The 21,861-nt window shown below is 43.2% G+C and overlaps 2 protein-coding genes across 6 annotated transcripts in view; both read right to left on the bottom strand.

The window, feature by feature from the left end:
- LOC142765308 (uncharacterized) overlaps positions 1–4,880 on the bottom strand; it is a 125,320-nt gene extending 120,440 nt beyond the window's left edge. For all 5 annotated transcript variants that reach the window (XM_075866063.1, XM_075866065.1, XM_075866066.1 and 2 more), the window contains exon 1: positions 4,108–4,880. In XM_075866063.1, the coding sequence (XP_075722178.1) occupies positions 4,108–4,355 (248 nt within the window). In that variant the 5' untranslated portion in view covers positions 4,356–4,880. The remainder of the gene's footprint in view (positions 1–4,107) is intronic.
- Positions 4,881–7,420: 2,540 nt separating this feature from the next.
- LOC142765307 (uncharacterized) lies at positions 7,421–21,104 on the bottom strand. Its single transcript, XM_075866061.1, has 3 exons — positions 19,964–21,104; positions 14,316–14,395; positions 7,421–9,214 (listed from the first exon to the last, which is right to left on the bottom strand). The coding sequence occupies exons 1-3, from the start codon at positions 19,985–19,987 to the stop codon at positions 8,989–8,991; spliced, it is 330 nt and encodes a 109-aa protein (XP_075722176.1). The 5' UTR covers positions 19,988–21,104; the 3' UTR covers positions 7,421–8,988.
- Positions 21,105–21,861: the final 757 nt, after the last annotated feature.

Below are 21,861 nucleotides of genomic sequence, written 5' to 3'. Positions count from 1 at the left end.
TTCAACACGATAGTAAAAGTGCCTTCGAAGAGGTAATGGAAGACTCATTGTGCATTGTTTCGCCTCAAGGGCTATGGAATGACTGCTGCAGTAACAAATTAAAATGTCACGCAAAGAACGGCAAGCAGCTGAAAACTTGCAGCGCACACCTCAAGCAGAAAGCACGCACGAAATGAGCATACGCAGGACGAGTGCGGACAAACAATTGTCACAGCTCGACGCTTAAAGCACTCTGCTCAGTCGAAAACCAAGACGCTCAAAATAACGCACAGGTAAACATAGGACGAGGGCAAACAACGTTCCCAATTCCTACTTCGCGTGTGAGCACCACACTCATTTCGCAAACGCGGCTGCGGCAGTCAGCGAAATAACGTTCGTACTCTCTTTAACTTCTGTAACCTCAAATGACGCTTGCGCTGGGAAGACAAGTGGTACAAAACGCCCGAATTCCGAGATAACGCACACTTGAGTGAGCCACCACGCGAGATAACATATATATGCACTTTGACCACGCTACGTGCCATGCTATCCCACGCTGAGTGGGGTAGCATGGCACGCGCGCACCACGCGCCCGTTGTGCCATGTCGCTGCTGAACATGGAAATGCACTGAAGTTGTCGAGTTCCGGGGAGCACCAGCGGTACATGAAGTGTATAAATGGCTAAGCGTTAAGATGTCGGAGAAAGGTCACTCTCTGGCGTAGTACATATAAAAATATCACTGTGTCGCATAGAAGATAGCGCGGCGAGAAAGAGAGCGTGACGTCGCTGGTTCGACGTCCCACTGCGGAATGATTCTTCTCGTTTTTTTGTAGTATATTGGTAGATAATCTATAACGTCATATGTTTGACGCAAATAGGTCATGGAGCCGTGGTTGGCTCCGGCAAAAAGAACTTTCGTGTTGCAAAAATGGAGTTGCACCATATCCGACAGCCCTGCTGTAGAAACTTCATGTCTACCATTTTTACTGAACGCCTGACATAGCGACACACAGTAGGTACACCACCATAAAGATTATAAACTGTATATGAGTTCTAAAGATTTTCAGCTGAACAGACTATATGTGTAAAATAAACGCTCTCATGACCACCAGCTTACGCAGATTCGTTTTAACATCTATATCAAATCAGTGAGTTGCGTACCAACCAGTAAATCCAGTATGATTACGCGGACGGGAAAAAGTCTTCACGAATGATCCATTTGCCCATTGGGCACACGAAGCATACAAAACGACAATGACAACACCATTTTATCGATCCAGTGCATTATGGCTGTTGAAATAATGCACGTACTACAATAAATTGCGGTTATGCAAAACATTCTCAGATAATTGTTGAGAATATGTAAATTATTGGTATCTTTTAAGTGATGAATACCTTCGTATTTTCGGTGATACACAAAAAAAATGCAATCAATGCTGGAGCTTAAAATAATAGCAGCATAACCACGCAGTGCATGATGGAGAGTAGAGCGAAGCATTCGTCCATCCATTCGTTCTTGCTTCCGTCCGTCCATGCGTCCGTCTGTGTTACCGTCCGTGCGTGCGTCTGTTCCTGCGTCCGTCCCTGCGTTCGTCCATGCATCCGCCCCCTCATCCGTTCATGCGTCCATCCATGCATCTGTCTGTGTGTCCGTTCGTCCATCTATTCAACACTCCGAGTACCATCATCTCACATCTTTTCATCATATATTCCCCATATAGAAGCACCACCATCCAGCGGACATTTCAAGGACTAAACGAGAGGTGGCACACGCACACTTTCTTACGGGCTTGCGCTTCTGGTCTACTTCCCACCTTTAACCACCTCGAGTTCATGGTATATACTAGTTCGATGTATTCATGGCACTGCGGCCCAACGCTTTCCAAATCTTTCTAAAACCAAGGAGGTTACGCCCAGCGAGTATAACGTAGCAACCTTTTGCTGTAAGATAGTGCTCAATGTACATGCCAATGGCTGCTAATGGAGAATGCAAGACAGGAGCATTTGGCTTTTAGTTAACGCGCAGGCCGCGAAATTTTATTGTTCAACAAAGCACAGGAAAAGTCTCCCACCAGCACCACCTTGCAGGTCAAAATGTAAAACTAGTTACACACTACGACTACGACTACGAGGAAAAAGCGGGTGCCGCTTGAAGGAGCTTCGCCCTTAAAAAGCTTATTATTATGTCAATTACCGCCAACTTGAAATCGGTGATAGCATTTTGAAGCATTTCTCTATCTTCATCTTCTTGAGTGGGCTTGTTGTGTAGGTCATCAAAATGCCACTGGTCTCTGATCTCACCGCAAAAGAGACAAAGCAGACCGCATACACGGCGAGAAAATAGCCCGAAAGGGATGGAGCAAACCATTGAAGCACGTGCTCCATTGTATATAGCTGCAGCGAATAAGAACTTGTGCCCAGCTAGAGCAGCGCACGTTTTTCATCTCGGCGAGTTTACGATCGTGCCCAAATAGGCTGTGCCACTGTTGCAAAAGAACAGTTTGCCCGAGTGGATGGGCTTTCTGTGCTGTTAAAAACTGAGTACTCTGCTTGAAGGACAACACAACGTCACTTGATACGACTACGTGAGCATCTTTCAAGTGAACTTGACATAGAGCTAATCGCCATCTTGTGTAGCCTATTCAAACCAGAAGAAACAAAACACGAGATGGGTGCCTGGTCTGTACTCTGCTGTTTTGGCAGTATGGATTAGCTCCAGAGTTATCTGGTGTTTTTTACAAACACCAACTTAACCAGTGCTTGGCAGCAGCTATTGCACCACATGAGAAAAGCTGAAAGCATGCGTATTGAAAAAATACGGCGAAGATGCCAAGGAATGTGCTGCAGACGGCGAACAATGTCTCAACATTCATATCACGGCCACAGAAATGCATCGACTAACAGCACTCGCGATAAGCGGTAAAGTCGCCAAATATTCCTACAAAATGCTACGACACCGGATATTTTTAGAAACACTGATTGAGTTGGTATTTCACCCAAGCGAAATTATAACCGCTTCCGTTAGCTTACACTGGGTACTACCGGTGGCACACGGCACTTTTAATCGCGATCAGTGTCGATCCGGATTAACCACAATCCAGATTAGGTGCTGCTGCATGGTCACTTTTAATCAGGATCAGGCGTGATCGGAATCAAGACTATCACGATCCGCGCATCGCGATCTCCCTGTGAGATCGCGATTTTGCTCCCGTCAGCACCCCCTAGCTGAGCTTGTTGAAAGCACCTTATACAAGAAAATCGAGCATAGTTCGATAAAAACGCTTTACAACAGCTAGATGTTTATGAAAATAAAAACTTTAAACTGTTTGAATTGAAACAATACCTGACGTATTGCATAATTTAGGATTCGCATGGACCGCATGTAGTTACGGGAAAGCATACGGCAAGCAGACGATGAGCAGTCGACCGTTGCCTTCAGCTCTTAGTTCCACTCTCGCTCCTTCGGAGCTGTTGGCACACCTATAAGCTAACTGATTATGAGTGTCGCAAGCCTTTCAACTACGTCGCATCGTACGCGAACTTTGTGGTTGAATGAAGAGATTTTTACAGCAATTGACCGCTACCAGGAGCGACTAAAACAGACTTGAGGCACCAGAAGTGATACACTGGCGGGTACAACGAGATATACGCTTCGCTGCGACTACACGGCTACAAGCGGGGGCCATCAGAAAAAAAAGCGAAGGCTAAGAATCTCACAGAGCAATAAGGTTCGTGCTAGGAAAATTTTATGGAGTGATGGTTTTATTAAATTACTATCGCAGTGGCCTGCAAAGTTTTCGACGTTCGAGTGGTTCTTGCACGAATAATATTGCTGATAAAGGAATCTATAGATATACCGTACGTCGAGTTTCATCAGTGGCATGTTTTACGGAACGCCATTGCCACCTGGGGCATTTGATCTGACCCAAGCTTGAACCGGATTAGCTTGGGCCGTGTAGCAGTGGTCATAATGTTGATCGCGATTAAGACAACTCATTCGGATCACCCTTATCGCGATTAAGAGTGCCAGTGTGACACCGGTATACCGAATTATTGTATCCTGCGATATCCACACATGTTTCGTGGTGCTTTTGTGAACACCTTTATAGCGTAAAAGTGAGGCTTACTTCTGATGTTTCGCTGACGCAGATGTGGAGATGTCGTGATTACGGGAGTGCTTCATACCGCTTCTGTGCTGCTTCACGAACGCATTCGAGTCGGCCGAAGTGGGGCCTCCGGCTGCAGCGGGTGTCCTCCGCTCAAGGCTAGTGTCCTCCACGGGAGCCGGCGATCGTTTCAAGGATGCATTTGGCTCGAATGAAGCGGGGCCTGCGGCTGCAGTGGTTGTCTTTCGCTCAAGGTCAGTGTCTTCCATGGGAGGAGGTATATCCGAAAATCCGCTTGAAGCTGCGATAATATAGAAAGATAACTGCACTTAGGACTTCAAACAATGTGAATATGTAAAGATGTGAGACTGAATTCGCTATTTGTAGATGCAGAGCTCTGGAAAGCTTCACTAAAAAGGTAGCGATAACCTCAATTTGCTGGTCGGCAGCACTTCGTTCTTCTTTTTTGTGTCTCAATTCTGTAGGTTGCCTGGCTCGTGATGGTGTGACTGAACCCACTAGAAGAAAACTAGAGATTGGACGTTCTCGCAAGGGCGCCCGAAAGGAAAAATGGTTTATGTGTAAACAAATTAATATGACCTAGACCTGCTCTTTTTTCTGGAATTGTGAAACAGCATAGTTGTTCGAGCGTTCAGCACTTTCTCACATTAATTTCTTGGCTCACTTGAATATGCAGTACTGACGTTTCCTCATGCAGAGAATAAAAAAATCCACCTAAACATTTCACCTACCAATTTTCCGACAGGTTCTTTCCATAGAAGGTGTGGCTTTCGTAGTTCCTATCCACCACCCACCACCCCCCCCCCCCAAAAAAAATGGTATCAAGAAGCACTACCAAAAGTTATTCAATACTTCAAATTGTGTATTTTATGCTCTTTTTCGAAGTGGGAAATAGTGTAAAGAACGAGGACCCACAGTCGTAGCACTGGAAGACAATCTTTCCTCCGTGAGGGCTACCTCCTTGTTTGTTTATTTGTTAGGCCTGTATTATATGTACGTAAATATTTTAAGCTTCCGCGCCTCAGCCTTGGGGTACTGCCGTAGAGTGCATTAATTGTGGGTAATTTAAGTATAGCTACTTAACGAGTACCATCTTAGTCTGGTATTTCAAATTCATTGTCATTTCAACAACGTCAGAATTAACTAAGTTGTTCAAAATTGTGCCCATCAGGTTTATTCGACTGTCAGAAATACAAGCTAAAAAGCATAATACCTATAGTTTAAATGTAATGTGATACGTATTAATGCCATTTCACTTCTTGGCCGATCACCAAGGCGAGCTAGCTCCGCATTCTTTTCTTTCTTCTCCGCCTCTTTTTTCCTCGCTCCTGCTCCCAAGCCCATGCGCCACATTTATATTGAACAAATAGACTGAAGTGCGATAAAGAAGAAATGTGTAGATTAGCCAGAAAGCTCTCATTGTTTGCGGCTCTGAGCTGCATTCATCATTTTATACCCAAAAGTCACAAAATTTCAGAGCAAAATGAAATTACCAATGGATGAATGAATACGATTTTGTTGAATGTCTGGCGACATTTAATGCGACTCGGGCTCAGATGTCCCACGGCGCAACATCGAGGTCTTGTGTCAACAACCCCTCGCGGGCTTGCTTTACTTCCCTGGAAGCTTGACGAGATTGGAAGTTCTTGAACATGGGTTCTCGTTGGTTTCACCGTTTCGACTAGCATTCTTCTCTACTTCGCCAAGTGGTCTCGTTACAGCCTTGAAGAATACAAGAGCTCTAGTGGACGCGTTTACTCCACCTACACACCGTGTTCATGAATTTCACTTCTCATTCAACCAGTTCAATGACGTCTTGTTACGCAGGGTATTACTTCACAGTGTAAATCAAACTACTTTTGTGAATGTGTGTTACTTCTCTCGTTCAGAAAACTTTTGCTTCCTATTTTTTTTCTTGCCTTCGGCAATATTTTGTTTTTCTCTATTCTTTGCGGGATTTCTGGCTGTATAGTGACTTCTACAGAGTGCGTCTGCATTGGGAAATAACACATTTGTAGTGGGTACTTGGTCTTAATATATGCGAGTTATAAGAAAAATGCTCTACAAGGCTCTTCTTTTAGGCGCACTGAAAGATTTGCACCACATGATAACTACACAAGAAACACAAAACTCCTCAAAATACATATAGAGACCAACACACAAAAAAATTCGCAGCAGGAGGTTGTTCCCACATCTGAACAATGGTAAAGTTGACATGGTTAGGCTGTGTCGATTTGTCTTGTAATGCTGAAGGTTAAGGTTAAGGATGTTAAAGGTAGCTGGTGGATCTAGCCTTGCATAAGGCTAGATCCGCCGGCTACCACCAGCTCATTCTTCAGCTACTACGGCGAGATTACCACCAATTTGGAGAAGGAGGTTAGTTATAAAAATAATTGCATGATCTTGCTTGATGATGTTACTGCATGTTGAAGAAGAGACAGGAGATTTACTGCCTCCATAATATAGACACAACAATATGTTGCTTCATCGGTTTCGGTCAGATAATATTTCGCTCATTATCCTTCACACGTGATATAAATATTTCAAAATATTAGCCGCTGTGTGTTCACCTGCATCATTTGAAATAACGGAGGTTCTTGATCACAATTGAAATATATCCTCATGTATATTCTCACAGCAGGCTATTCGAAGCACTTTTTGTGTGTTACTATTATTAGGCATCTCTACGTCGCGATCGATGTTAGGCTGACTATTTATATCTCTATAAATGCCGTCTTATTTCCCTCCAGCTGCCAGAGTTTGGTCGACCAGCTTTGTGGATCCAGTACCCTCACTGAGCTGAGTGGGACATCAATGGCAGCTGCGAGGTCTCTGCTTATCCTAATTACCATTTTGCCCACTAAGGATTCCTTCTTTAACAGGAGGCTTTCATGGGCTGAATCTGTACTCTTCGTAACCAAGAAGTTCTACTGCGAGAAAGAAAAATTTTCCGTGACAGGAGATTGGTCTCATCATCATAAGCCTGTGTTCGCCTACAGAAGCGCATAGGCTTCTTCCATGTTTTGCCAATGAATGCTGCCTTATGTTCTCGGATGCCATGTTGTTGCAGCAGGCTTCTAAATTTGATTTGTGTACCGAACTTTCATGCATTGGTGCTTTTACTTTCTCCTAGAATGCAGACTGCTGTTTCTAATGAACAGCGGCTTTCTTGCCATTGCCTGCATGGCATATCCTCCCTGAGGTCATTTTTTTATATAGAATAACATCCTCTAAATAGGATTCGGTCCCATGAACTGCTGTGCCGTCTTTTTGTCCCTTACAGATACTGCCTCTCTCATTATATTTGGTCGCTGTATTGTCAATTACTTAGGTTAAATCTATAGGTCACCAGCTTCCTTCTTCGTAGGATGGCATCAGTTGGATGTAGCTTTTATTTACTTTTTTTGAGAGGTGTTCGTGAGCTACCAATCACGGTCTGATTCTGGGATCACGAGTGGCATGAAAAGCTAAGTCTCTTGCGCTTATAGAAACAGACGTATCGATCTCACGCCCAGAAAAAATTCGCCAGGCCCACGCAGAAGGCGCAGCATAGTCACAGTGAAAGCTAGAAGAGCGGCCATTCAGGGCCCTTTCGAAATTCATTGGGTAACTATTGCAAGCACACTTGCTTGATACCCACTGCGACTATAACAATAAAATTTTCTTGAGTAGTAGGCTGGCATGCGCTATGCTATGTTTCGTCATTATTCTGAGGGGCGTGGTATCCGCTAAGCACTTCCAAGGAATTTTGTGGCAAACGTTTACGCAGCGGCAGACGACGATGACGAATTATGGCTAAAGAAGGTATGCACCACAGTGATTAGGGGAAGAAGAACAAGCTTTTTTAATGGGTTGAAGAAATGGATGGCCCACTCAGTACGCTTTTCGCATTGTTCGACGATTCAATGTTCTTTTGCTGTTTTAAAACGCTTAATAAGTGGTGTTAACACGACTGCTTGCCGGCATCAAGCCTGGCTTTGGTAAGTTGGAAACAAGTCACAAGCACTGGCGTAGCTCAGTGGTAGAATACTAGGCTGGCGCCCACTGGACCCTGGTTCGAGCCCCACTCTGTCGTTGGTGCTAGTCATGAGTTATGGACACCAGCGGCGACAGCTTTCGCTGTCGAAAAGGCACAGAAATAATTTATGAGCATGCGATGATCCAAGCAGCTGCATGAACAGTTGTACTGCATGCTTCTTTGCCGACAGTGTACATCCCCCTGCGCAAGCGGCTCTTGATGCAAAGAATTCTCAGGAAGAATAATAAACATTTTCATCACACACACATTTTATAAAAAAACTAGTCCATACTCATAAACGCAGAGAGCAATACTTGTCTGTACATGCACTACATTACTAGTAAAGGCGTACGTAAAATTTGCACTTGCATGCAGCGAGTTCAAACCTACTCTCTGCTGCCAAAGCCTCCGGTGGCGTGGACATTCTGTGTGTGAAGCATGAGTTCAGAAAAGATCAAGCCAAAGAGAGATCATTTTAACTAATTTTCTCTTCGCATCGGGGTGCAAGTTCTGGTCTCTCTATGCTTTCAATAAAAAATTATGTTGAAAGTCAGCGTAGTTCATGTGCACTTGTTTTTCTAATGCCTTGGATTCTGTGCTGTGAAAATTCATTTATATGCTACAAAAATTTGTGCTAAATTTACGTAGCCATGAAGAGACTTAGTTCGGTGTAGTATCTACAGGTATTTGTCGACATTTTAAGCGTGAAGATGGAACTCTTTAACAGCTGCATTTGCGTAAAAGGCAACCAATGGTTACAATATTGGGCTCTATGACTACATTTAAAGTAAACTTCATTATATATGCATGCGTAAACATTGGGTGTAAACAGTCTACTGTCCGGTCGTCTCGGAGGTTTAGTGCTAGCTTGAGTCATTCCCTCCGGCAGTCTGTCCGTCTTCGCCAGTGGAGGCTCCGAGCGCGAAGTACGGCGCGTTTCTCTTAACTGGCGAAAGGGTGGTGATTGAGCCTGCAGTACTTCTCAGAGAAGAGTTCCTGAGGGCGTGGTGTCCACGGACGACAAGGGTAAAGATGGCGGCCGCAATGACGCCAACCATGACCGCAACCATAATTATGGGACCAACGACCCTGCGCACAAACAGGGCTTTTTCGCGTGACTTGTCAACAAACCTTTCAGTTCAGCGCATCATAACTCTCCATGTTAAAAAGTATCGCACAATTTGGACAGTTATAATAAATAATAATAACGAAAGTTGACTTTGAGGTACCTAAACTGTAATAATGAGCCTTAAGTAGTCTTTGGGTCCAGCGACCCCTGGACCCAAAGACTACTTAAGGCTCCGGAAATCCTTCCCCGCTTTCAGTGGGCATGGGAGCAGCCACTGCGAAAGCATGGCTAACATGTTGATCTTCTTCGCCCCACAGGTGTGTACATATACTCCACTGCATGCTAAAAAAAGTGACAATCGTTTCTTAGTCGTGCTCCCATGCCCACGTGAGCTGTGTATTATCTTGAAAGAATGCTTAGATGTAAGTTTGCTGTTGCTTTGTTCTGGCGACGTAGAAACTAACCCTGGCCCGCCTACTCTTCGCAGTTCCAGCGCAGACATAGGTGAAGAACAAACTTCTGTACATAGTGCCGCCATACTTGAATTACTCAAAGGTATCAACGAACGAACAATTCATCTAACTGAGAGCCAAGTCAATCTAACCACGGATGTTAAAGCAATAAAAGATAACCAGGAGACTATAAAAACTAGTCTCTCAGATATATTCACCCGCCTTGAAACCTTGGAGCATGAATCGAAAGCCCTAAATGCACTTCAGGAAGATATCGTGTCAATTAGGAGCTCCACCGCTTATCTGACGTCCCAACAAGAGATGTTTCAGACGCGATTGGATGACTTAGAGGATCGCTCCAGACGAAATAACGTCGTTATTCATGGTATATCAGATTCGAAAGAAACGTGGAACGATACGGAGGAGAAAGCACTTGCCGTGTTACACTCCGCACTTGGCGTCGAAATACCCCCCTCAGACGTTGAAAGAGCTCACCGTATAGGGACGCTATCTGCATCCAAACCCCGCCCCATTATAATGAAATTTTGTTCCTTTAAAACCCGAGATAAGGTATTATCAGCGCGCGCTAAACTTAAAGAATCCGGTATTTCGGTATCCGAAGACTTTTCGCCTGCGACTCGTGAGGCACGAAAGAAACTGTCTGCATTCGCTAAGGGTCTACCTGGATCCCCGAAATTCAAATTGCGCTACACGAAACTGTATGTCAACCAACAATGCTACGTATATGACTCTTCAACCGATACTGTAACAGAAACGAGTAACTTTCCCCACCCTGAAACGCATCAACGCAAAGCATCGCAAAACAACGGCCTAGACGCTACGCAAACAGCAAACCTAGAGACACGATAGGAAAACGCGAGGGGATGTGGGCGATTGCCGCCCCCGTCACGCTTATCTGTACTTCTTGCGAACGTCAGGAGTGTGCTTAATAAACTTGACTCTTTTAACTCTATTGTAGACACGTGCAGACCTAATGTTATCGCGTTAACCGAAACTTGGCTGAATAATAACATTCGGAACACGGAAATTTTTTACGATGCGTCCCGCTACACAATTTACCGTTGTGACCGTACCCTTCGCCAAGGCGGTGGCGTTATGCTTGCTGTTTTGAATGCACACGATTCTTACCAGGTTGCTGTTGAAACCGATATTGAAATTATCTTATCGTGTGTTGAGGTGGCGCACCAGAAATTCATTTTTGCGGCATGTTATCGCCCCCCTAACGCCCCGCCAACTTTTACTGCCTCCTTACACGATGTTCTTAATACCGTAGTAACTCGCCTGCCAAGCGCCCCGATTTTTTTATTAGGTGACTTTAATTTTCCTCAAATTATGTGGTCCTCCGAATCGCCCATGTTTAATTCAAGTTCCTCACAAGTTAGCGACTTTCTGAACCTTTGCTCAACCTTCACCCTTACCCAACTAGTTACCCAGCCGACGAGAATAACAGACAGCACAGCAACGGTACTAGACCTCGTACTTACCTCACGCCCCGACTCTGTCTCGTGCATGACATATTTACCCGGTTTATCTGATCATTTAATCCTTTCTTTCGACATCTCAGTACCAGCTCTAGTAACACGTAAGACAACTAAGCAAATTCGTGATTATAAGAAAGCAAATTTCGATGCCATTAACACTGAACTGTCCACTTTTCTTGACATTTTTCTAGACAATTTTGACAATCGTACAGTTGAAGCTAACTGGAACTTATTCCTGCGAAAAGTCGACGAGCTAACCAACAAATACATCCCGCTTCGCAAAATCTCTTCGCATGCCAGAGCTCCATGGTACAATGCCTACTTAAAACGTCTATCAAACCGCAAGAAGCGCCTTTACCGTAAAGCGAAACTGCTGCCCACGAACGCTCGGTGGGTTGCATACAAAGTAGCCAACAATTCCTATGTATCCGCTGTCAAAAATGCAAAATCCAACTTTTTCCAGAGTACCTTACCTAGCCTGCTTCTAAACAATCCTCAAAGCTTTTGGCGTGTAATTAATCCAAGCACGACTGAGTCAATTAAACTGCTGTACCATAATGACGAATCCATTCCCGACAATGAGTGTCCGGTTGTCCTGAACAGGTTTTTTTGTAGTAATTTTGTGGTTTCTTCCAGTACATCTATTCCTTCCCCAAAGCTGCACGATTATCCACTCATGAATTCAATTATTATTGACACTCGGGGAATTTTTAAAATAATACAGTCACTTAAGCCCTCTTCAAGCCCAGGTGTCGATCTTATAACTTCTAAATTTCTTCAAGGTACGGCCTCGTATTCTTCAATTCTTCTTACCAAACTTTTTCAACAATCCATTGACAGCGGGTCCCTACCTATCCAGTGGAAAATTGGTAAGGTGGTCGCCGTTCACAAATCGGGTAGCAAAGAATCTCCTTTAAATTACCGCCATATATCCCTTACGAGCATTCCTTGTAAAATCTTGGAGCATGTCTTGTACACAAGCATCGTAACGTTTCTCGAATCCAATTCATTTTTCACGGATGCACAACATGGTTTTCGAAAGGGATTTTCATGTGAAACCCAATTACTGTCTTTTACACACCAGCTTCACCGCATTCTTGACCGTCGTTCTAAAGCAGACTGTATTTTTTTAGATTTTGCAAAAGCCTTTGAGAAAGTGTCCCATAATCTCCTGCTCCTGAAACTTAGCAAACTTAACCTGGATCGTGATGTGTTCAAATGGCTTGAACACTTTTTGTGTGGCCGTACACAGTTTGTTGCAGCCAACTCATATAATTCCCCAGAATGTTCTGTTACTTCGGGCGTACCCCAAGGCTCAGTCCTGGGCCCCCTCTTATTTTTAATTTACATCAATGACCTCACTGATTGCGTTTCATCAAACATACACCTGTTCGCTGACGATTGTGTGATATTTCGTGAAATTAACGACACAAGCGATGTTAGTATTATACAAAACGACCTTAACGCTATTTCAAACTGGTGCAGTCTTTGGCTAATGAACCTTAATATTAAAAAGTGTAAAGTTTTACGCGTATGTCGAACTTCAACCACTCCCGCCTCGTACCATCTTAATAATGTTCTACTCGATGGTGTTTCATCCTACCGGTACTTAGGTGTGCACATTACTTCTTGCCTGACATGGTCCGTTCACATAAGCAACATTATTAACAATGCAAACCGTACGTTAGGCTGTCTTCGTCGCAATTTTTCTTCTTCACCTGCCTCTCTAAAACTACTGATGTATAAGAACTTGGTTAGAAGTAAATTAGAATATGCTGCTTCAGTTTGGGATCCCAGCATGGTTTATCTGATCAAAGCCCTCGAACTGGTCCAAAATAACTCTGCCCGGTTTATCCTACACGATTACGATCGAACAGCAAGTGTTACAGCTATGAAAAACTCGTTGCAGCTGACTTCCCTTTCTTCTCGTCGTAAGTTTTTTCGCCTGTGCCTTTTTCATAAAATCTTCCATAATAGCCCCCACCTTCGTGCTAATCTTTTTCTTTCACCGTCCTACGTGTCCTCTCGCATCGATCATGCGCACAAAGTTGGTATACCTATATGCCAAACAATTACGTGTTCAGAATCTTTTGTCCCACGCACCAGCAAAGACTGGAACCAGCTTCCTGGAGCGACTACTGCGATTACTGATTATCAGCTGTTTCGCGCTGCACAAACAAACATTGTAAACTGAGGTTACTTATTACGTGTGCCTTTTTCGTTTTTTTATGTTCTTGCGTGTTCTGATGTGTTTTGTAGCTAGAATTGTATACTAGGATTATTTAAAATATGTACACCAGATCTCTTTTGTTCTACTTTTGTGTCCTAACTTTGTTATCAGCTAAAATTGATTATTTAGTAAACGTTGAATCCTGTACTCCCCTTTACTCACCTTCTGAATCCATTTTTTGTAAACCCACTCCCCTCTTCAATGCCTCTGGCCCTGAGGGTACAATAAATAAATAAATAAATAAATAAATAAATATCATTACGAGATATGCCAATATGTAGGACTACGGTAAGTTAGTTCATCTACGGGTCACAATCCCATCAGCTGAATTAAAAAAGGTACCATCATCAACTAAATAAGTACCATAGGGTGAATTACAATATCAAGGACACAAACAGTGACAGGGTAGAACCGCCCCATTTTTATGGCGAAATCACATGTTTACGCCCGTTCTCGTCTGGGTGAGGGCTGGTCAATGTCAACTGACGGGTCCGACCAAATATTAATGGGAGGCGTAGAAATTTTCGCAAATATAAACGTACGTTGCCGCACGGAAGTACTTACTCAACGCCGTAGAATTACTTTCGTATAGAGAAAACATACACGCTTACTACACCAGCAAATATAAAAGCCATGCTATTCAAGCTATTTAAACAATCAGTCAGACAGGCTCGTGAATAATAACAGCTATTTTCTTATTTCTGAGAAGTTTTAAAATCCCCCTGTTTTCTTGCCGGTAAATTTTCAGTGTTCCAGGGACACTAGTGTTCGACGAACACTAGTGTCCCTCTCCGAAGCTAGCAAGAACATTTATATCTGAAAGTACATGAAAAATATTTTATCGTAACGCTACTACTGGTCACCTGTTACGTAGCTTATTGGGCTCAATAAGCAACATTGAGAACCTCAAATTTAATATTGTTGTGATGCAGCTTACTTCGCCTCGTTTTGTTCTTCACTGAAGCATGACGTTCCGAGCGTTTTCGAGAGTGTCGGTGTGTCCTCTTCCTGGAAATACTAATAAAAGCGAAATTTATATAAAAATCACAACAGGGGAAGTGATCAGTGTAAGAGCAAATTATTCTATGCATATCGTACACGCCATCAATTCTTTTGAATTTATTTCATAAATTAGTCAATAAAATACTAGTACCTTTGCATGAACAGTGTTCGAATATTTTGTCAACGTAGGCTCACGTAGTAAACAGCAGAGGGGTGATAAATTTCTTATTGCCGATGAATTGTTTTTATTGTACGAACTTGTGATAAGTTGTTCGGCAGTTGTTATTTTGAATTAGGTCTGGATGATGTTTTTCGCTTTTCTGTTATTTTGAATACATGTGCTATCGCTGCCTGTATTATAGAGATGGCTATGAGCCGCTGTGAAGTCGCCTGGCTTTCTAGCGACTTTCAGTTACAGTCTCCTCAATTCTTTATGGAAATGAAGAAGCTACTATTGTAATAAAAATCTTCTGGTAGTTTTAAAAGCACTGGAATGAGCATCGTTTCTACAACTTAGGCTATTGCATTATCCACATAGTAACTGACACCTAAATCATCATGATACAGTTGTTTCTTGCAAGACAATAGCAATACGACTCCACCGATATTGTGCCACCAACATCCTGCAAAAAAAGAAAAGTTTATTTTCTACCTGCCAATTTATTCATTGCTGTACTAAACTTAACGTGCAACAACTTGGATTGCACGGGAAGCATTACCCTCCTCGGACCCAAGAACGAAGTAATAAGGATTATTTGCCGAAATGCCTTCAATGACTAAAATATTAGTATATCTATTACTTCTACCAATAGCAGCATCTAATTATTCCTTTCATCACTTCCAGACACAGAGCACAATGTAGCCCTGTGCTCAGTTGCTTCAAGAAATGTTTCTACAGCCCTCTGATATTATGAAAAAATTGGTGTTTGCTCGCCGCCTTCACGACACGTTGTAGCTGACATATTTATTAAAGTTAAAGACATCATTTGGGAGATTTATTCGAAAGTAAATAATTAGCTTTTATGTTTGGAACATTTTAAGTGTCATGCGCTGCAGTGTGTTTTCATTGTTACATGGTGCAACGTTTCATGCTTAAAGGCCAACTTCGGCGATTTTTTTGAGGTCAGTGGATCTCGATGAAATTCACTAGGTACATTTATTTGCACGTTTGCGCCATACATGCCAAATTGCAGGCTGTAGAGTTTCGCAGATTCTTTTCAAATGAATTATATAGTACGCCTAAAAACGCTCACCTCGCTTGCAGAATTAATGAACACATCGTGTGTGTGACGTTAAGTTTTGCCTGGAAAAAGGGACGAACTGATGTGCTACTGCAGCGTCTGTTTGCCTGCTATGGATTGTGTGGGTTTGGCCGGTGTTCCCAAAGTTGAGCGTGTGATTTCCTTTTCCGTGTTGGTGGGCGTGCAATAGATGCCGATTCGTGTTGCGTTGTGAGCCACACGCGATTCGCCGTATATTCACCATAACAGCGGAAGCAGTTTAGCCGATCGCCGCAGACGGCATGGACAGGTAGTGCCATCTGGCGGGCTTCATGTGCAATCAGGCAGGTTCCGGCGGCATCAAGAAAATGTTCAGGTCAAACGTTAAAGCGCATTTTCGGTTTTGGTTTCGGTATTGAGGTTTTTCGGTAATTAAAAGTTATTTTTAAAGATTTTGAGCATTTCAGTTAGTGGGCGTATCAGAACAGTTTCTAAAGAACATAAAAGCACCATTATTCTGACATGGTCAGAAAATCGCTGTAGTTAGAGTTTAACATAAATAACATCTGCTCGTGCCACGTGAAAGTCTTCTTACATCTTTTTGTTGGAGTAGCTTGATTCTAATAGCTTGTCATCACGAGCATAATAAACAACTACTTTGCGTGGCGAAACGAATTCAATAAAATAGAAGGCAAGCGTGAAAGAGAGAATAATGTGGCGAAAAGGGAAAGAAAAATAGAGGAAAGAAGAAGCAAGTAAAAACTAAGGAACAAACCTAAAAGGCCGAAAACAAGCAGAAAAGGAGAAAAAGAAAGAAACAATTCAGAAAAGAACAAAAATGGAAGGAGGTCGCCCAGCACTGTACTTCCTACAGGCTTGCACCCCTCCCTCCCTCCTCTCTTAGAGCGCAGCTGCCTAAATGTCTAGTTAGTCCAATCGGGCGGATACGTGAATTGGGAGAAATTAAGTTTTTTCTTGCGAAGAACCCACTACGCTTTTGTGGCGCGATAAAATTTACCTAAATTGAACCCCAAAAAAGAAACCGAACCACCGATGAGAGCATCAAGCAGGCGACCCGATTGATAGTCTGTGTTAAAGACAAATATCACGGAGGAATATTATTTCCGCGTTCATAAACTATAGGCGTTATAGATAATGATTTTGAGTGCAGCCCACACATCCACGTAAAAGAGCCATTTGATGGTTAATATAATGGCGCGGTCACTCACTTTGGAACTGTCAAAGGAATACGGCGGTTGTGCCCCATCGCGTTTCAGTTTCGCTTGCGATGCTGAATTCGGTTAAACTTTAATACTCCCCACTCCTAATAGAGGCTGTTTGTCCAAATATCAACGCTACAATGAGTTGTCCGCACGACTTGCCCCATTCTCTCAACTTTGTAGGCGCTTTACTTACCTCAACAACAAAAATATTGATTTACTATTCTTAAATGCTATGCAAATGTACGTCTTCAGCCATGTTAAGATGTTAACGGCTACAGACGTAGAAGCAGACCTTTTAAAGCAAACTGAAAAAACCCCGCAGGTGTGCGGAGCACTATGGGAGAAGTGTGTACGCCGAGCAGGCCGGCAGTTGCCTGCTGCTCATGGACGCCGTCGTAGCGGTGCACAGGAGCCCCCCCCCCCCCCCCCCCCCCAAAAAAAAGAACACATCACACCTTGTTGTCCATTCTTACATCGTATATACGATCAATCGCTTCTTGATGTATATGTACAAATTAAATGTGCAGGGTTTACCATAGGACATTGTAGGTTTCACCAAGCTGATATATATCAAAGCAGCATGCCCATTTCGCGCGGCTATACCGTATATCAGTTAATCAACGTTTATTCAATGATTACTTGCAATGTTTTTAATGAAACCTATGTGAAAGCAAACTGAAAAAAAAACCCCGCGGGTGTGCGGAGAACTATGGAATTAGTGTGTACGCCGAGCGGGCCGGCTCTTGTGTTGCCTGCTGCTCACGGACGCTGTCGTAGCGGTGCACGTGAGCCCCCTCCCCCCCCCCCCCCCCCCCCAAAAAAAAAAAAACACATCGCACTCTGTTGCCCATTCTTACACTTATATACTATTCCGGCTGCGGCGGCTGCATTTCCGATGGAGGCGAAATTGTTGTAGGCCCGCGTGCTCAGATTTGGTTGCACGTTAAAGAACCCCAGGTGGTAGAAATTTCCGGAGCCTTCCACTACGGCGTCTCACATAATCATATGGTGGTTTTGGGACGTTAAAACCCACATAACAATCAAAAACACTTATATACGATCAAACACCTCTTGATGTATCTGTACAAACGAAATGATAAAGGTTTACCACAGGACATTGTAGGTTTCACCAAGCTGATATATATCGAAGCAGCATGCGCATTATCGCGTGGCTATACCGTATATCAGTGAATGGACGTTTATTCAATGATTACTTGCAATGTTTTTATAGACACCTATGTGACGTAACGCAATGCCAGAGTGGGCTTCCTGCGAAAGCATTTGGTGTCATATTCACTATCACACCTGCCAACTAAGTTTAGGTGCTATAGTCTTTGAAAGGTAGTCTCGTATTGCTCATGAGTACGACTGTACGTACCGCCCGAGTGGTCACATCATACCACATGTAACGCGGCGCACGAGGACACAGCTAGCGCGTGTGCATAATCTAAAATATCTGCTGTTACCACCAACGAATGGTGATCGAGTCTTGCTTTTCGTTACCTGTGGTGCGAGTTAGCCGCACTCTGTCTAATCAATGTACCATATTTTAATAAATGTCGACTGCGCACTTTCGCGCAATTTACGCTAAACTGCAGGCGGAAAGCTAAACGATGACGCGCGCACACTCGTCATGGTGACTGCTGCGGCGTAGACGCTTTCCATCACCACTTCTACGCCCGTTGCCAGAGCTCGTGTGTTTGAAAAAAAATTGGCTGTTTTGAAGGCATCGAACAAATATTCCATTTGTTTGAGTTTGAGAAGTTTGTACAGATACCTTTAAATGGCTTGCAGAACACACAGGAAATGAGAAAGGAAGCTGGGGTGAGGAGGACAGTAGAAAATAAAGCATGGCATAGAAAGATATTAATGAAAATAGAGGCAAGGAAAGCGAAGAAAGACAAAGCAAGCCAGGAAGATAGTGTTAGAAAAATACATAAAGGGGTCTAGTGCCAAACTGAAGCGCAGGGAGAGCCAGAGCAAAAACGATAGCAAGGCAGAAGAAGCCAAAAATACATAGGAATCATTATTAGACAGACCAGAAAAAGATATAAACAAGGCTAAGAACGAGACGAAGTAGAAAAGAAAAAATAGAGGAGACAGACATTTAAAAAAAATTAAGAAGGAAGATAGAAAAAAGATTGCCAAGTTTCACACATCTTTCAGGCTTGGCAGTACTAGTTTAAAGTTGACTTCATTTTTTAGGTAGCGAATGTTTAAAATCACCATCCCGAAGAGGCGTTTATGCTGGGTTTGATGTCCGGGCCAGGATTTGTTGGCAATTAAGAGTTCTCTTTTGTAAAATTCTGTATGGATATTCTTTTCGCTTCTTACTCCGAATGTGTGGTTGTGAGTATCCTTTTGAAAAGTTTTCCATCGGCTTGTCGTTTTCCACAGAACAGTTTTTCAGCAGTCGATTGATTTGCTTCACATGTGGACATGGTAGAGAAGTTCCGGCTTCGTTCAATGTTTCAGCTATAATTTTTATAAGCCCCATTCTAGGCCGTATTTTGTAATAATAGCAACATATCTGGTTTATGGCCCAGAACCATGTTGCAATTATTAGAAGTGCTGCAGTTAAGGGCTTCGCACAAAAAAACCACTATTGTTTCTTAATCCTGCAAGGGTAAGCTAATTACACGAGCCGCGAGTATTTTGCCTTAATCAGAATAAGACCGCCCTGAGCAGGACCTCACCCGCGGACGTCACGTGAGATGTTCAGCGCCATGACAAGTGTACAATCATACTGGCTGCAATTGATTTAGTAGAAAGCAACATGGGACAAGTTGGTACGAACACCTAATTATTATTCAGAAATCAGTTTGGCTACTATTGAGTTTTTTTCGGTAATATATGTTCGGTTGACAGTCACCACTCGTCCCGCGTTTTTCTTTCGATTATCTCTCGCCTATTTTTTTTTCATGTTCTTAGCGGAATTCACCCTTTGTAATTGCGAAGGTAATTGAGTGTACAGCATTGAAATAACTAAATGTACGCGGATCACTTTTAAAAATATACCTTAAGTGATATTGGACAAAAACACGAGTTGACTAATCAGGAGAAAGCTTATGAACAGAGTAACCATTCATGATTTTTACGCACAAACAATACGAGCAAACAAAACAAACGCGGTTTCTCACGTCTGCGGGTGCAGCCAACATCATCAACGGACTGCAGAACCCTGGTCGCACCAAACTGTCTAGGCTCAGTGTGGAAGGCTCTTCCTGGGTCTGTTCGGAAGATGTGGTCAGAGATATCACTGATGGGGGCAAAGATGTATCCAGCTCCGGCTCATTCTGCGGTGGAAGGTCACAGTTGACCGCGTGCCGGCGCTCATACTTCTCCGATTTTCGCAGCGATGATGCACCGTCGAGTTCCGGGGACCTGGCACAATTATCAAAAATGATAATAAAATTTTAATAACTGCTCAATTGTTAGCTTCATTATTTTACTCTTGTTCAGTCACGCACAGAACCATATTGTCGTGGCTCTTATCTTGGTATGTATGACTTTATACAGTAGGCGGCAGCATCTATATTTACAGTATAGACAGCTTCGTACTTTTGGCCAGCCAGGAAAGATCATTCTAAACCCAAGCCATCCCCCCCGCGCCCTCAAAACTTTTTCCGCCATGTGTACACAGCGCAAAATTACGATCTGCTTGTGCCCGTTCCCCATTCAAGATCAAGGAAGTGCCCATTCTCTCCCCAACCCATAAAACAATTTCTGCATATAACCCTGCGATATGCATGGCATAACTACACATGCTTGACTTAGCACTCAGTATGGGCACATATCATATCTCCAAGAGCACAGTCCTATTTACTTAGTTGAAGTAAAACGCGAAAGGCTAAGACAAATTATCGCGAAAATTGAATGATTGTGTATCATACCGGTGTCTAGGATAAATTGGCTCACATCATCTTTTTTATGAAACCGACGTGATTGCACTATGCCAGGGTAGCTGAGATATTGAGTAAAAAGCGTTGGCAGACGTATGCTGCCTGGGAAACTCCCTCTCAGGCGTTTTGGCTACCTGTTTAGCACTTATATATATAGCTACAGCATTTTCACAGCTTCAGCCTCACTTGTAACTGATGTTCACTAACATATCGATTTTAAACTGACCTCTTCTTGTATTTTTTTCCTTTTTTTAACATGATTCACTTCTGCTAATATATAAACGCCAGTGGGCATGCACCGTGAGGCCAGCGACAAAGAAATGAGCGCACTGCGTCTTTCTCTTCCAACGAAATACAAACCAGCGTAACATCGAGCAGACAATGAACGCTACGAAAGCATTGAACTTCAACTGAGTGTCTTGCTATGTGAAATCAGTGAGACTATTTGAGGATTGTGTTAGCATATGCGTTGAAAAGCCTTCCGCTTTGAAATATAACTTTGCATGTGAACTGCTATCGTTGATTGATTGATATCTGGGGTTTAACGTCCCAAAACCACCATATGATTACGAGAGACGCTGTAGTGGAGGGCTTCGGAAATTTCGACCACCTGGGCTTCTTTAACGTGCACTCATATCTGAGCACATGGGCCTACAACACTTCCGCCTCCATCGGAAATGCAGCCGCAGCAGTCGGGATTGGAACCCGCGACCGGCGGGTCAGTAGCCGAGTACCTTAGCCACTAGAACACCGCGGGGGGGGGGGGGGGGCGAACTTCTATCGTCACTACATCACTTTTTCAAAGCATTTGTACTAAATGCTACTTGTTTCAATATATGGCATAAACATGACATTTAGTTCAATATTGCATATCGCAATGACCATTTTATTATCCACAAAGTGTCCCAACAACCAGGCAGCATCACTTAGAAAAAGAAAAACCCCGTTACGCGAAGCGAAGTTAATAAAAATTTTGCCGATTCATTGTTGTAGCCACTACTATTTCTTTCGGTAATTATGTCTCAATACTTCGTTATAGTTTTACCTGTAACTCGAAAAGTACTCACCTGATTATCTAAACGTCAATGACACACATCCAGGCATGTTGAAATGACGTATATATGTGCTATTTTCAA

The sequence above is a fragment of the Rhipicephalus microplus genome, chromosome 6 (assembly GCF_043290135.1).
Source record: "Rhipicephalus microplus isolate Deutch F79 chromosome 6, USDA_Rmic, whole genome shotgun sequence".
Taxonomy (NCBI): domain Eukaryota; kingdom Metazoa; phylum Arthropoda; class Arachnida; order Ixodida; family Ixodidae; genus Rhipicephalus; species Rhipicephalus microplus.
This window is presented reverse-complemented; position numbering and strand designations above follow the sequence as displayed.